This window comes from Aythya marila (genome assembly GCF_965140915.1).
Source record: "Aythya marila genome assembly, chromosome: 3".
NCBI classification, from domain to species: domain Eukaryota; kingdom Metazoa; phylum Chordata; class Aves; order Anseriformes; family Anatidae; genus Aythya; species Aythya marila.
In genome coordinates, this window is record NC_139044.1 from 33,969,150 (window position 1) to 33,984,952 (window position 15,803).

Consider the following 15,803-nt stretch of genomic DNA (forward strand, 5'->3'; position numbering starts at 1 on the left):
TCTACCCTGTAACCTGTCCCTCTGTTTAAAAGTTGTCTGTAAAATACAATAAACCTTCCCAAAAGCCATTTACCTACGCAAATAGTGACTCATGCTCTCTCCCCTACAAGACAGAAGGGTGGCTAGACATACATGATCATCCAGTCTCTCCTTCCTGTGTCAGCCATCAGCTCCAAACCTCAGCGTGGGTATTTGCACTGCTCTTCTGGCCAAATGTAACACCAGACCCTTACTCCATTCACATTATCATTTGTCCTGTGAATCCACACATTTGTAGCCTGAACAGGCCAGAGTCACTCCTGAATTCAAAGAAGGGTTTGGGAAGCTGAAGGGGTGAGTGCACGTTCAGCAGGTGAAGATAAGAAGATGTAAAGCATCCATCTCCCCTCACCACCCCAGGACCTTTACATCCTCCAACCACGCACAGACATGTAGAGCTACTTTCCCTCTTACCTGCTTATAAGCAATCCTCCCTCTTGCAGGAGCTGACTGCCTCTGGGACCATCTGTGTAACTGGAGTGTGTATTATCTGCCATGCAGTTTGGGACAGAGAATCCAAGAGCCTTTGAGCCAAGGCTTGCCATGCCTGCTGCTGCAGAAAGAAACGGAGGGTGCTCCTTGTGCTATGGGGAGACATCAGCCCCCCCGCAGCATCCCCACACCACCCATTCCTCTTTCTGCACTGGTGGCAGCTTCAGCAGAGCTGCACAGGACCAAAATGAGGGCCAGCAGCTGGAGTATTGCCTGCTGCTCACACAGGGTGCTTCGGCCATTCAGCTCAGTCACTGCAGCTCTTCCCTCTCTCAGCCTGCTCTCTGCTTTCCATCTCATCTATAACTACAATGTTGTTGGGCAACCCAACTTCTTTCTCATTCGTCATGGGTGAAAGCTCCTTCCCGTCTCCATTCTCAGCCTGGAGACAGAAGAACAGAGCACACCATGAGTGCATTACTGCTGGAGGGGGAACAGGACTTAGCAGCAGCCCTCACCAATTCACCTCCTCTTCCTCCCTCTTCAGCCTCAGTCCAAATTCCACCTGCAAGTGCACCCAGAGTCTGCCAGCCATTTGCAGCCAGCAGCTGGCATGATGTTCCTCAGAGGTGACCTGAAAAGCAAGTGTACTGAGCACAAATGTGACTGCCCGGTCATATAGCATAAAGGAAAGCTCTAGGCATGCACACAGCAAAGGAAATTTTGCCATGGGTACAACTGTTAACACTTTAAAGTTGTTTTATAACAGCGTCAGACAAATTTGAAACAGCTGCTCTGTATGCTATTCATTTCCAGCGGCAATGTCTGTTTTTTTTTTACTTGCTATAAAAGAAATTGGTGCTGCTGTTGTTTACAAAATTACCCAGGCTGCACTTATGACTTCTAACTACTGATCTTGCTGTGCTCACAGGGACACCAGAAATGGCAAGATCAGGATTTTCTCAGCTAATGTTGGGGCCGCATCCCTGGAAAAGCTAACTGTTGAGTGCACTGTGGAAGGGAGCAAGCAGGGGCAGAAGGGGAGAATCACAGCTCCCAATTCACATTTTCCTCAGACCTTTTGTCATTGAACTACTGAGCACTTTCTCATGCCGCTAAGCAATTAAGCCTCCCTGACATTGTGGCGCTTATGAGGGAATTGCTGCTCATCTCAGCTGTGCTCAGAAACACCAGGTCAGGAGTCAGAGAACTGATAAACCCACTGAGGGGCCTGGAAACGCGTTCTGATGCAGATTTCCCTATCCAGCATCTTCAGAGATGCTGAGGAAAGAGCAGGAACAGCTTCTCTTCAAACAGATTGCTAGGGGCAGGCACCTTCCAGTTTAATGAAGATCTGACTGCTTTATATTTATACAAGGTCAAGGCTTTATTATGCTTGTTTATCTACCTTAGAGTAGGACCCAGAAGACCTACGTGCAGACGAGGACCCTTTGGTCTACTATTGTGCAAATACTGAAGAGAAGCCAGGAAGCAAAATAAATAAATAAATATCACGCATCTTCCACCTTTCCATTTCATTATATTCTTTTGCCCTAAGTTCCCTTTTCAAATGAAAGGAAGTTTCTAGTGCTTTATTTACTTTTAACTCTTTCATTTATAAACCAAGTAGTTGCATCAAAGATGATTTGGGATGCTGCTGTTAAGGGATGCTGAACCCAGGGCAAAGGAGGGAGGTCTTGAGGGTTGCAAAGGAAGCAGCCATGGCACTAAGGATGCTTTTCTCCTGGGTAAAACTGCTGTGATAATGCCTTTTTTTTTTTTTAAAAAAAAAAAAAAAAAAAAAGTGCTTGGAGATCATTTGCTAAAAAGAGCTCTCAAAGGCTAAGAATGGTTTTTGCTGAATCTGCTGTCTATGATTAGGAAATGCCTAGCATGATGTGACCATCATTACACATTCATGAATCTCACTGTTTATAACAATAATAAAAAAAAAAAAAAGTATAAGCTTATATAGAACATCTGCAGGTTTATTTTTCTGTGAATGATTTCATTCTTAGTCACTGTCACATCTGTGTGGGGTCACTATTATCCCCTCACCTTTCATTAAATCACGACAAAAGTTTTGCTGTTGTTGTTTTAATATTTGATTTGTAATTTTTCAGATTAGCCTAGAATGTTTTGTTTAATTGCACTATATATATATATATGTATTCTATATATACATATATATATGTATATATATATATACATAATACACATATATATATATGTATTTTATTTATTTTTTGCATTTGTGCTTTTCTCAAAGTGTCCTGGATTACATAAAGGGCAGGAAGAGGAAGTAATACATATGTGAAATAAATAAAAGTATTTTAATAATAATTGCCTCCAGGTTAGTCATATCCTTGCAAATTACATCTGGCTGTGTTAAGAGTTATTGCTTTCACCTTGGATTCTCCGTCCAGCCATTAATTGCAAAGAAATGTCACTCTTTTAGTTAGAGCAATAATAACAACAAATTCTCATTTCTAAAAATGCCACACAATAAAGATTCTGCTTCCAGACTATTGATGAGATGTATAAGCATTTCCATTCGGAAAGCAAAACTGAGAGATTTAAAACAACAGAGATTTAAAAGAACATGGAAAAAACGTCAAAGTTCTGACTCCAAATTCTGTGCTGTGACAATTTAAACCTTTCCTTTAGCGCTCAAACTTATGTTTTATGTTTTAAAAAGACATAGCTATGAAAACCTTCTAATCTACACGACTCATAAGTTGATAATTCACAGATGATTTTATTTCTTTTGCTTCGTCAACACAACCAATGTTGAGAGCCAAGATGAACTCAGCTTGCCTTCTTTAATCTGGAGGCCTCCTCTGAGTAGCAAAGAAGCCTGGAGTCAGATTCATCGAGGCCCAAGCCAGAGGCTAAGGTGCGGGCATTTCTGTCTTCAGATTGCTTGCACTGACACCTAACTCAGACTAAACGAATAAGCAAATCTTGAGGCACTCAGCTGGATCACACCCTGCTATGCCAGCTGCATACAAAGAACCAAGACATGCTTTTCTAATGTAGAAAATGAGATGAGCTAAGCATTGCAAAGCAGGCATTTGAAAGGCTGACAGCCCTGGTCCTGATTCAGCCAAAAGGATGTGTGCCAGTCTCAAGCAGGGTTCATTCGCCTTTTGCAGGGTCTCATCTGTGATGCTGACTTGCTGCAGGTTAATTTCTTCATGGGCGATAGCCTATGCCCCTGGGCTCCTGCGAATCATTGTAATTGTTCATCTTTATAGCTAGATATGACTACGGCTCAGACATGTCGTCTCCATCGCCCTTTTCCACATGCTCGTTTTACTTTTCAACCTCAGTAGAGGGTTTAACAAGAATGATCTTCCAAAAGAAAAGATTTTGCTACGAAGCATATCAGCCTACTGGAGAGGAATAAAAAGTGGTGATTATTTCAATCAGCTCAAGAGTCTCTCTAACAGATTGGCACCACATGAGTCACTTTTATCATTTTATGGTAATTTAGATCTCAAGATGAGAAGGAAGATGTACAATACTTGTGACATTCTCCACCTGCTCTACTTCACGGTTGTGCACATGTATCTCAATCGGACAATCATGTTTATACCAAAATAAACATCCCAAAATGTTCTGACTGTACACAGGTACAACTCTTTCTAGTATATATGAAGAAAGGGAACACTTGAGAAACAACGATACTTAATTGTTGCTTCTAAATCTGGTAGGGTTCTGCCTCCTGATCCTGAGAAGTCTGTTACCTCATCTAATCCTGCATTGTGGCCCCACTGAGAATGAGCCCGAAGCACCTCAGTAAGAGGTAAAAAATCAGACTTCACTGTGAGAACATTTTCCTTATTTGACCTAAGTATTTTTTCCCTTGGAAACATATCTTTTACATCTTTTACTAAACTCTGTGTGTCCTGCTGGTAAATACCTTCCATGTTTGTTATTTTAAATATGAGTAAATGGCTATGACCTCTTTCCAAACGTAATCATTCCCTGAGCAAACAGTAAACATTACATTTTTTAAGCATTTCATTGCCTGCAGACTACATGCATTTTGGTCGCTCTTCTCTGCATTCTGTGATTTTTCTGCAGTAAGATGCCCAGAGAAAAGCTACAGGGGTGGCTACAGTCTCATTAAGCATTACTACCTTCCCCATCCATTTCATGCATTTGGATACACAGAACTAAAATTACATTAGCTGTTTCTGTTGGCATAGAGTTAAACTGTTGCTCACTGCTCTTCTGACATAACCACTTTTCAAGTTACTTTCCTACTACTAAATAGTTTTGTTTTTTTTTTTCCCCAACTAAATACATATTTCCTCACCAGGGTTGAAACATGCCTCCTTATAACTGGACCATATGATGACTTCCTGAGCATGAATGTCCCCACCCCTATCCAACTAATGTCTTGCATAAGCTTCCTAGGTGCTGCTTATCCATTTGTTTGCACATGCTTGTACATTAGTTCAGAAAGCATCCAGGGCTTGGATTCCCTGGATATAAAAAATAATAATAAAGAAAATGTCAGTAACGAAGCTCCTCAGGACACCAGAGGCCTGGCTCAATAGATGTGTTGGAAGAATGGCTCACACACTGCATGGAGGTTGTGAGGCCCTGTTCATGACTGTATTAATTTTAGATCAGCTGAACTGGTTTTCTCCCAGCCAGCTTCCAAAGAAGCATCGCACACCAGGACTTTCCCTTGCTGTGATGTTGCACTACAGAAACACTTTCTGGTGGTTGCAAACGGACTGATAAGACTAGAAGAAACATGGCACAAACCAAAACATTTAATGGTTTAGAGAAGCAAGTTCAGATTAAAGTAATAATTTTTTCCAGAAGCAATTCTGAATGATACATCAGTAATTTATACCTTCTGCTACTTAAATAAAATAGAAAATACCATGATTATTGAAAAACAGTGTGGCAGAAGTTATTCTTTAAAAAATTCCAAAATATTGTTTTAGACATAAGACATTACAGCACCAAGCACACATGCTCTCTCTGTTCTGTTCCAGAGTGTTGAAGAATACTAGAATCCTAACGATTTTTTCCCCTTCAGATTATTCCTCCATAGGGCATCAGTGTTGGGCAGAGCTAAATTGTTGTTGAGGTGTCCTCACTGTCATCATGTTAAATATATAGATACTTCTTGTAATCCCATTATGTCTGAACTCATGCTTTTCTTGTGTTTAACTTGGAATGAATTACCAAACCACTATAGGATTTTTAAAAATCTGAATTGCTTCCCAAACCAGAACTTGGACATTAAACCCAACATAACTTTACAAAATCAAGTTTATTTGGAATGACACAAGCATACCGAGCAAGATGACCACAGAGAATGCTTCTCCATGACATTTGTAATGGCTGAAAGCTGACTCCATCTTAATTGCAAATCAGGATGTATGAACTAGCTATCAAATCATCTTTAAAAAAAGACAGAATGTACTGCTTAACCGAGGGGAGTTTACAGCCTCCGGTAGCACTATAGGTAGCCAGCACATAAGGCACAATTTTAATATTCAGTTGACTTACAGGTTTAAAGGACTGAGTTAACGAAGCCGGGACTATTTTGTTCAAGTACTCACTTCTGCCAGTGCACTCGCAGTGCTGCCTCAGCAGCAAGGCTCCTCGAAGAGCTGTGCCAAGAGGAAGCTCTCACACCCCAGCGCACAGGGCGCTCGCTACGCAGCCACAGACTACTTCCAGAGGGCTTGCACCAGTTAATCTGTCAATGAAAACTCTCAACACAGGTCCTGTCTCCATCGTACCACTTCGATCTTACACTCAGTGATGTTTTTGCCTTCAAAGTTTCTGCTGAGGAAGAGCAAGGCCTGGCTGAGCTGCAGCCCGGCTGGTTCACCGACAGGGAGTCAGTCGGTCAGCCTGAGCCTCAATGGCTGTTGGATAAACCAACTGCTGCTAGTGAGCTCCGTCACAAGCCTCTCTTCAGAAGCAGGCTGTTTACATTAGTTTAATTAAATTTCAACACGTAAAGAAGTTTTAGGCTTGTCTCTGTGCATTCCGTAACTAGTTTTTTTCCCTCTTTGATACAAAATTCTTAAAGATGATCTGTATTTAAGCCAAAAGGGTTTTGGCAGAATTAATTAGCTGTTCACCAAGACCTACATGCTCCAGGGTTTGTTAACAATGTTTATTACTTTCGATGTTAACCATCTTTGGGTTTAGGTTCAAAGTCGAACCCTAAGATAACAGCACCTCAAGAACATGTTACAGTTCCAACTGCAGAATTACCACACGCCATTTTTTCCACAAAGAGGTCAGAAGAGCCATTTCTGGCAGGGGGCCGGTGTTATTTCCCCTTCACAGGTGCAACCGAGGCACCGTGAGGCTGCCACTGAGGCCGCCTTCACCCCGGCCATTCCCCCCCCAACCCGGGGCCAGCACAGCAGGGCCGCGCTGCCCCCATTCCCACTGCTGAGGCCAGCCCCCAGCTCAGCCGCGCACAGAACACAGGACAGCAGCGTGCTTTAGGAACGGGGCCGTTTATTATTTGCTGTAATTATTATTTGCCCACAGAGGGGCGGGCAGCAGCCGAGCGGCCGCCGAGGGGCTGCGGGCTGACAGCGGCGCGGCCCCACCGGGCCCCGCCGGGCCACCAGCCCGCTTCCGCGTCGCGGACCTGCTGCGCATGCGCCGCCACGGCCGGCCCCCCCTCCTTTCCTCCCTCCCTCCCCCGGCGTTCGCCGGCTGTACCACTACGGCGTAACGTGTGGGTGGAGGTGAACGTGGGGTAGAGAAGCCAGCCGGCCCTGATGGCCCTCATGGCCTCTTTATAGAGATATCCGTTCCCTTCTAGAGTGTGCGGGTGTTTCCTAAGCTCGCTTTCCCCCTCATTCCCACTCCCTTTCGACGCCGTCTCCCCCCGGGGCACCACATTGGTACGGGCCGCTCCCAGCTGATCCGGCGGCTGGGCGCAACCATCGCGCTCAGGCCGGGGGGGAGGCGAGGTGCCGGGGCCGGACCCGTGCCTGCGGGGAGGGGAAGGGAGGGGAGGGGAGAGGAGGGGCGGGGAGGGGGGCGCATTGTTGAGTCAGGGGCCGAGCGGCGCGGACGGGCGCACCTCTCCGCGGCGCCGGGGGGGGGGACGTCACAGCGGGCGGGCGGCACCGCGGGCCCTGCCGCTAGGGCGCGGCCGCCCCCCCCCGGGAGGACACCCCTCCGCCGCCTCCCCGGTGGTGGCGCCCGGCTCCAGCTGACCGGCCTGGAATCCCGGCTCCCAGCCCCGCCGCCCCCCCCCCCTCCTCCTCCTCCTCCTCCTCCTCCTCCTCCTCCTCCCCCCCCCACCGCCCGCCCGCCGCCGCCGCCCCGGCCCCGGCCTCGGCCTCGGCCCCGGCCCCGGCCCCGGCCCCGGCCCCGTCATGGGAGACGCCGGCAGCGAGCGCAGCAAGGCGCCCAGCCTGCCGCCGCGCTGCCCCTGCGGCTTCTGGGGGTAAGCCAGGGCCCCGCGGGGCCGGGAGGGGCGGCGGTGGGGGGTGGGTGGGGAGGTAGGGGGTGCGTTGTGGCCCCCTCAGTGTGGGTTTGGGGCCGGGGGGGGGCTGGTTGTGGCCCTCAGGTGGGGGCAGGCCCGGCTGTGAGCCCCCCCCGGGTCCCTCCGGGTCCCTCCGGGTCCCCCTGCCCAGCCCCACAGGGAGCCGGGGGGTGTAGGGGGGGTGGGGGGGGTATGGGGGGGGCAGGTGGCGTTGCTGCCCTCATGTCAAGGGGCAAACGCCGTGTGAAATGGTGGTCCCGGCCCCTCCGGCAGCCCCACGGCCTGCCTGGCTGCTGGCCGGCCTCCTGCCAGGAAGGGAGAGGTAGGGCCGCTGCCACGGAGCCGAAAGTGGGGTGGAAATGCAAAGCCGGGCCCGCACTCACCCCTTACCCACCCTAGGGTGCTGGGTACGCCCCCATCGCCGATCATTTATAGTTAATATCAGGGGTAGCGTGGCAGGTGGTTTGCTGCCAGGCACACGCCATCACAAACCGCCCCTAGTACACACACATATATCCACATATATATCCCCTATTAGTCCCTAACGCTCCCGCTGACGAAATGCTCAAAACCCACAGGACTGTGCAGGCTTCTGGGGGCTCACCTGAGCTTTGGGCTTGCCCCTGGTTGTGCCTTCCTGGGATCTGTGGCGTGCAATGTAAGGTGCTGGGTGGAAGGAGGTGCGATGAGGGCGATTTAGCGGTGTCGCTGTACCTGGGGTGCGCCCACCGGAGTGGCAGGATTTCATGTGAAATCCATTTTCGCGAGTTATGACCAAAAACATGGAGTGCAACGTACGCCGTGGCCCTGCCGGGAGTGATTATGCAAGACATATTACAAATATGCAGTAAATTGTTTTTGTTAATTCCTGTTTTCTTAGGCTCCCATGTTTGGAGCTGATGCTTGCTTTCTGCAGCGTGGTGGGGAGCAAGTCGCTGCTGTCTCTAAGGCAGCGCACCACCCGCCTGGTGTAACCTGATCTTGGCGTGAAGGGAGAGTCACCGAAAGTTGAAAGTGAACTTTTCCTCTGGGCTGAACTTTGGGGCTAGTTCAGAGGGTTGTGATAACGAGACAAAAATCTGGTGCGTCGTGTTTGAGGATCTGGTTAATGGTGACAGGAGGCCCTCAAGAAAACCCATTGCCCTTTAAAGCCATTACTCTTTTCTTAAAACCTACATTTCCCTTGAACAAACAATTACCAAAATGCTATTTGTTGCTCCCTTTCTACCAGGTGCCTTTCAATACTCATTGACAAGCTTTACATCTATATTTTCCCTGCAAAAAATGAGTAAATTGCACCATCAGCTTCCAGTCTGATGGCTTGTTGTGCTTCTCTGTCTTGAAGAAACTTAAGTGATGTCTTCTCCTTATTCACCTGGGCCTTGGCAGTGCTTGAAAAGATCTGCTGGTAAATCTGCATGGACATGCCCTTGTAGTAGCGTTGCACTGGCAGGAGTACTCATGGTGTCACAGTTTTATGCCAGCATTCTGAAGAAAGTAAGTCATGCTAGGATAAAGAGCTGTATGCCCCTGAAGCTGGAGTTCTGCTGCTCTTGGTGTCAGTTAGGGTTGTGCCAGCAACATGTCTTAAAGAGGATGGAGTCTTCCTGGTGACTTGTATGTCGATTTGACACATGGAATAACAGGGCCATGCTTGCCTTTCTCTGCAAGATTATAGCATTTAATCCTATGAAAAGTTCTAAAACTTGTAACTTGATGAAATAATTTCAATAAATTTTCTAAAGAAAGGCATGTAGAGGGATAGCTTTGCTTTGTTTCCTGGTCTGCATCACTCCAGTGATGGAGAATCTTTGGATGCCCACTCTTGAGTGCTCCTGCACCACGCAGGCTGCAGAAGAGTTCGTTGCCAGCAGATCAGACCGTGGGGTCTAGATGTTACGTCTTGTGGCTGAGTGTAAAAGATAGCATTGGGGCTCGGTGCTGGCAGTTTTGTTTGTTTTATTTTGGCTTGAATTTTATTTACTGCTAGCAGTACCATTTATGGTGAGGTGAATACTTTTCTGCAGTAATCCACAAACAGCCCTAAGGAAAATATTGAGAAAAGCAATAAGAAGGCCACTGAAGTAAGCTGTGGATCTGTGGGCTGAACTTTGCCTATCGATGCACAGTCATAAAGTAGCTCCTGAAGTACACGTTGGTCTAGTGGTGGTATGTGAAGGGTTAGTGAGAGGACTGTACATACTATTGCATTAAAGTTGGAGGGGTTCTTTTAAAATCCTGGGTTTTACATTAGAAATTCAGATCCTGTAGGTTGCAGGAATCTCTGGTGACTGGAAAACTACTAAACTCTTGATGTTTCAAGATCTAAGAGACTGAAAAATGAACAACTGAAAGAAGGGACTTGAGTGAGCCTGCTCAGAACTTCTGAAACATCTGCTTAAGGTCAACAACTAACGTTTTCTTACCTTTTGTGGAAGATCACAGAAGCCATCCTTAAATCTTCTGCAGACTTCCCCTTCTCTTTAGTATGTCCAGTCTGTCATTTTTGCTCCAGTGAGGTTCAGATGGAACACGGAGATCATCTTTATATTTTTACAAAATCATCTCGCACAGATAGCCTCATCTGTATTGATTTATTTATGAAAAATTCACACAGCTTGCTGTTTGGAAATATTTTACCCCCTGCTCTTTCTATTTTTATATCTTAAACTTCAGTTAGTTGCAACTGTTTCACTTTTTATTGGAATAGTTTTTGTGTATAAAGGTTGGAAAGGGTGCAGTGTGCAAGATGTTATTTTAGATTACTTCATTTAGGGTTTATGCTGTGCTTAGCTTCTCATTCTTATGATCTGGAAAAATTCTTCTTTTTCTGATTAACAGACCATGTAACATTTTTTTCTTAGATGAGTGGATTTCAGAAACCATCCTTTTCTGACATATATAAAATCTTCAGCTCCGTGTTAATAAATACATGAAAATACTACTATATATATATATATATATATATTCCAGTTAAGCCACTTTGCTTATTAGGGATGAGGCATAATCCTTTAATGAACTTCATGTTGGCAGTTCCCCATCGGCTTCTGAAGGGCTCCACGAAGGTTTCACTTGAGTATAGCTCATCAAAGGGCTGGGGCTTTTACTATTATACTGTTACATGCGTGGATGAGACTTGAGAGCTAAAATACTCCTTGGCTGGTAGAAATGCACATTGTGAAGGAGCGAGTCAGAGGGCAACGCTGCTGGGATTCAGATTGTACCACAGTGAATGCTACTTGGTTTTCTTACGGTCCAGATGATGCCAGACCATCGTGCTTAGTGCCTTCGAACCAGGAAAGAAGGGAATATGCTAATGGACATAAAAGAAATGAATTCCATTCTTGAAATGGTGGCAACCAGCAGGAAGTTGATTGAAAACACAGTATGATTAGTTTCATCTCATCTTATTTCTGGCACTATAAGGTACTGTAGTCAGCTGAAACTGATGGCGATGCTGTTTGAGAACACGCCAGCAGGGGTTTTGCAGGATGATACCATTTGTTCTGCCTTCTCTGACGCTGCATGCATCATAGGCATGGTGAGGCATTGTGCCCCAAGCATGGTGTGCAGACCCAGTCCGGAGTTTATTTCGGAGTCTGGATTTTCCAGTTACTTGTGTATCACCAGGGCCCTGCCATGCCAAACTGGCTCTTCTCTCAATTTTGTTTCCTAAAATTAAAACACTTGATGAAATAGTGCATCATTTAACCTAAGCATGATTAGCTTGTGACTATATATCACCAAAGCTTTTTTTTTTTTTTGCTTATAAGCAACCAATGACATATATGTATGTATGTATGTATGTATGTGCCATTAACGAGCTGCCTCTTTGGCTAATCTTTTCCTTCTTTTTTTATGGGTGATTGCAGCTGTTCATTCCATAGGAGCTCTCAGTGACTGTCCATTTATACTTTCTAATCTCATAGGCTGTGTACGTCATCCTCAATGAATAATGCCTTCATAAACCTAATTTGAAGTACTGTTGAGACACTCCATAGATGTTCCGAAGTGAGGCTTGATGAAACTGTAGAAATAGGCCCCTTTCCCTCTGAGAATTAGTTTTTGCTGGCCTTGAGTCATGCAGTTACTTAGGCTTTCACTTACTCTATCTTTGGATCAGATGCTAGAAAAAGTAACGAAGTTGGCAGCTTACGCAAGTCAGTGCATCCAGTACCAAACAAGTTAGCATTTATTAGCCCTCGGTACTAACTGAGGTCTTTGAGTGCCCAGGGAGGACACAACAAGTGCCTGGGGTAGCCGTGTGTGGGTAGTGCTGTGCGAGGGGCAGGGTGTCTCTGCAGTGCTACTGCTGACAAGAAATGCCAGTTCTTTCAATTGTGATATGCTGATTTGAATCAATAAATACATTAACGATGCTTGTGTTTTAGGAAGGCTAATTCTTACTGTGCTGTACAAGACCCAAAACGTGTTTTTCTAAGAATAAAAGCTTACTTGCTTTTATTACTTTCCAGTGTGCTATAATACAAGTAAAATTAACTTCCATAGAATTACACGAACATTTATAGGCCATCTATTTCAGTGAGCTAGAGCTGGTTTGAATCAGGTAATTAATTTGCCTGAAGTGGTCCTTATATTTTGTTTTGGCTTTAGCTTATGGCTAAAATACTTGAATTTCTTTTTATATACTATAAATGAACTTATTAAATACTATGTTAAATTCTTGGGTGAAAGTGAGTGGAGCAGTTTGTAGTTAAAGCCATCATTAACTGCTGCGAGGTACGTGTATTGCACAAATTGGAAGAAGAAATTATTTAACTAACAGAAACAAAAGGCCTAATGAGGAATTGGTCTAGTCACAGCTTTTCCAAGGAAATGCTGCAGAGGATGTTGAGAGACTTTGGACAGACAATGATTTTTTTTTTGCTTGGATTTAAATTGTAGAAGATACTGAGGATTATGAGACATGGAGAAACTTCAATCCAAGGAGACAGAGGAGAGAAAAATTAGACTTTGTCACGTTCCCTGTTTGAATAACAATATACAGAATGAAGAACAAAAGCTTGTGAGGTTCTTGGGACTTCCCTCAGTCGTAATACAGCTAGCAGAGCATCTCAACTAAAGTCAAAAGGTAGACTTTTTCTATCCAGCGAACAATTTCTTTTTGCAACCACAGTCACCAGGAAGATACTCCATTTTGGATCGAGGCTTAGTTTTCTTTTTGCTGCAGAAGCTGACCTTTGGGAGTAGGGGTTACTGGCACTTGAAGTAAAAGCAGATGAATTGGATTTGATATTTTAACTGTAATAAGCTCTCTTCTAGGAATGTGAAAACAATGCTTTCTTCTGCAGTGCTTAGCAGAATAGACAAAACAGAAAGGAGATTTTGTTATTTAATAGAAAACAGCTGTTCTGGATCATGCCAGGGATGCATCCAGCCCCAACTCTGATTTTGGGTGATAAGTGATGCTGGGGAGTAAGTGTAAGAACAGAGCAGGCATGCAGCGATGCTTATCTTGGTATATTCCTCCTTTATGTCTGGCAGTCTGACATGGGGCTGTCCTCCGTTTTATAGGTGTATGGCTTAGCACGTCTTAATTATTTTTATGAATTTGCATAATGACTTCTTGAATCCTTATGTACTCTTGACCCTCACAACATCCTGCAACAAGTAGTTTCATAATCTAGCCATGCTCTTTATGGGGGGGGGGGGGGGAAGTAGTTGATTTTCTTTCCTTTAATCTTGCTATGTGATAATTTTAAGGAGTGAATAAATTCAAGCAGCTGGTGTATGAGGGTGTTTTGTTTAAGAAGATCCAAAAATAGGCCTGCTTGATTAAAACTGTCTGTTTACTTCTTCAGGGAAGCCAGAATTTGAGAAAACAAACACTTGTTTAAACTATGAGTTTATTCAAAATCTTTATATAAAATGTTGTAGAAATACTTCCTAATTATAGATCGATGTACTGCTAATTATAGACAGCTGTATCCAGCACCTTTTAATCTAACCGAATTCCTCAGTGGTCAGAATGAAATTTGGTTTCATTCTGCTGCTTCTACTGGTGGAGCAAAGAGGGATGAAGCAGGTTTTGTGTGCTGCTTTTGGAAGGTTGGAGGAGTTGAGAGTAACAAGTTGCTGTGTCTGCGTCACCGGCCAGGTGTCCATCTTTGTGTCAGTTAGTGTCATCTTCGTTTTGTTTGTAAACTGTGATTAGCTGAAGGTATTGGCAATGATTATTCCTCAGGTAATGCTACGAAATATCTGTCATGCTAGTAAAACGTTCAACTGTTGTGTGGCTGCATAGATGTATCGTGTTTTGTGTATTGCTTCACTTCACTGAGCGTGCTTCAGGTTGTCTGGCGTTCCTGATGGTAAGCCCAGGCTGTTTGAAGGTTAGAACACAGGTATCGGTTTTGAGGACATCCTGCTCTTGTCCTTAATTGCGTAAGCTTTAACCATTTCAACATCAAACTTCCACAGAAATGTTAATGTCACTGGTGCGTGTCGGGCCCACGGGGCCCAACGTGTAATATTAAAGCCTCAAAATGATGGAAGCCTCACAAGCCAGTGTTTCCTTTAAGATGTTGAAATCGCAGCGATGCAAAGCATTAACTTCAGAGAGTGATCCATAATGGATGCATGCATTGGAGATGTTTGGTTTGGACTGGAATATTTTCATTAACATGCTATGCCAATTATTAATGGGTTTTAAAATTATTTTAAATTAGAAGTTTGTGTATGTAAATAAACACAGGCTTCTTAAGAGGCAGTTGGTGGAAATTACTGATGTGATATGTTTTCTCAGTGAAATGATGCTTATATTCTTTGAAGTTTTAAATGCTACAGTGCTTCTCTATCTCCTCAAATATACTATCCTGCCTGGCTCACTTTGTGTCTTCAAAGTGTTGGCACAGTATCTCGTGGCAGTTTTTGGACGATATTTGACCTCGACTACAGTGAAACTCTTATCTGGATCTCAGAGAGAAGCTTCATATTCAGTTCAGGCAGGTAAATCAGAATGATCTGTTCTCTCCCCCCTTTTGCTCAGATGGCACTATAGATGCCCTTGCTGTCTGTTCAGTGTCATCAGGGCTCACTAGCATGGAGTCCGTCCTTTATTTTTGGAAGAAGAATTAAAAATCAGGCATATATGCAGCATGGATTTACTTTCCTAGTTGACAGATTTGTGGAGGACCTTAGGTTTAAGCGGGGGTTTAAAATAATTTTTTAACACTTCTTTTTTTAAATCATGTATAACAAGAGAAGTCAAACAGCTATGTATACATAGATCCGTTTACAATAAATTATTCTTTACCTGTATTTAGGAAGATGTCTTAAATGAAGGATTTTAACATTCCAAGAATTGGAGACCCAAGACACTTGTAGACTGTTCAGTTTCTCTGTTAACAGTATCTGAACAGTAGCATCGTGGAAAGTGCATTAGGAACTTGTGGATGGGTTTTTACATGGAATGGGTTCTCTGGGGTCTTCCAGTTATGAGCAGCAGGGACCTGCCCTATGCCAGGCTCACAGGGATTTGGTTCAGTTCCTGCCACTTAACCTGGCCACCATATGCCTGCTCTGAACTTGAATGATGTAGGTCAATGCGAGGAAGGTAAATTTCAGTTTCTTAATGATGTAATATTTTCATTAGTGTGCTAGGGGAATTCATTTTTAAAGTGACTTTCATTGACATTGTCATTTAATCTATATACGTTGGCTAGTGTTAGATTGACAATGTTTATTTGGTGCAAATTAGAGTAATCGTAAGTAATGAACAAATTTGAATGGAGCTGAAAAGTGGCTTTCTATAATTTTAATAAGCAGTGAGACAAACTGCGAGAAAGAGAGGGTTGGTGATTACCACCTGTACTTT

At 44.4% G+C, this 15,803-nt stretch overlaps 1 protein-coding gene across 1 annotated transcript in view; it reads left to right on the forward strand.

Moving 5' to 3' along the window:
* Positions 1-7,774: 7,774 nt before the first annotated feature.
* The window catches only part of ZFAND3 (zinc finger AN1-type containing 3), a 134,859-nt gene continuing 126,830 nt past the window's right edge, over positions 7,775-15,803 (forward strand). The window contains exon 1 of the mRNA XM_082757946.1: positions 7,775-7,927. Within this exon, the coding sequence (XP_082614072.1) occupies positions 7,857-7,927 (71 nt within the window). The 5' untranslated portion in view covers positions 7,775-7,856. The remainder of the gene's footprint in view (positions 7,928-15,803) is intronic.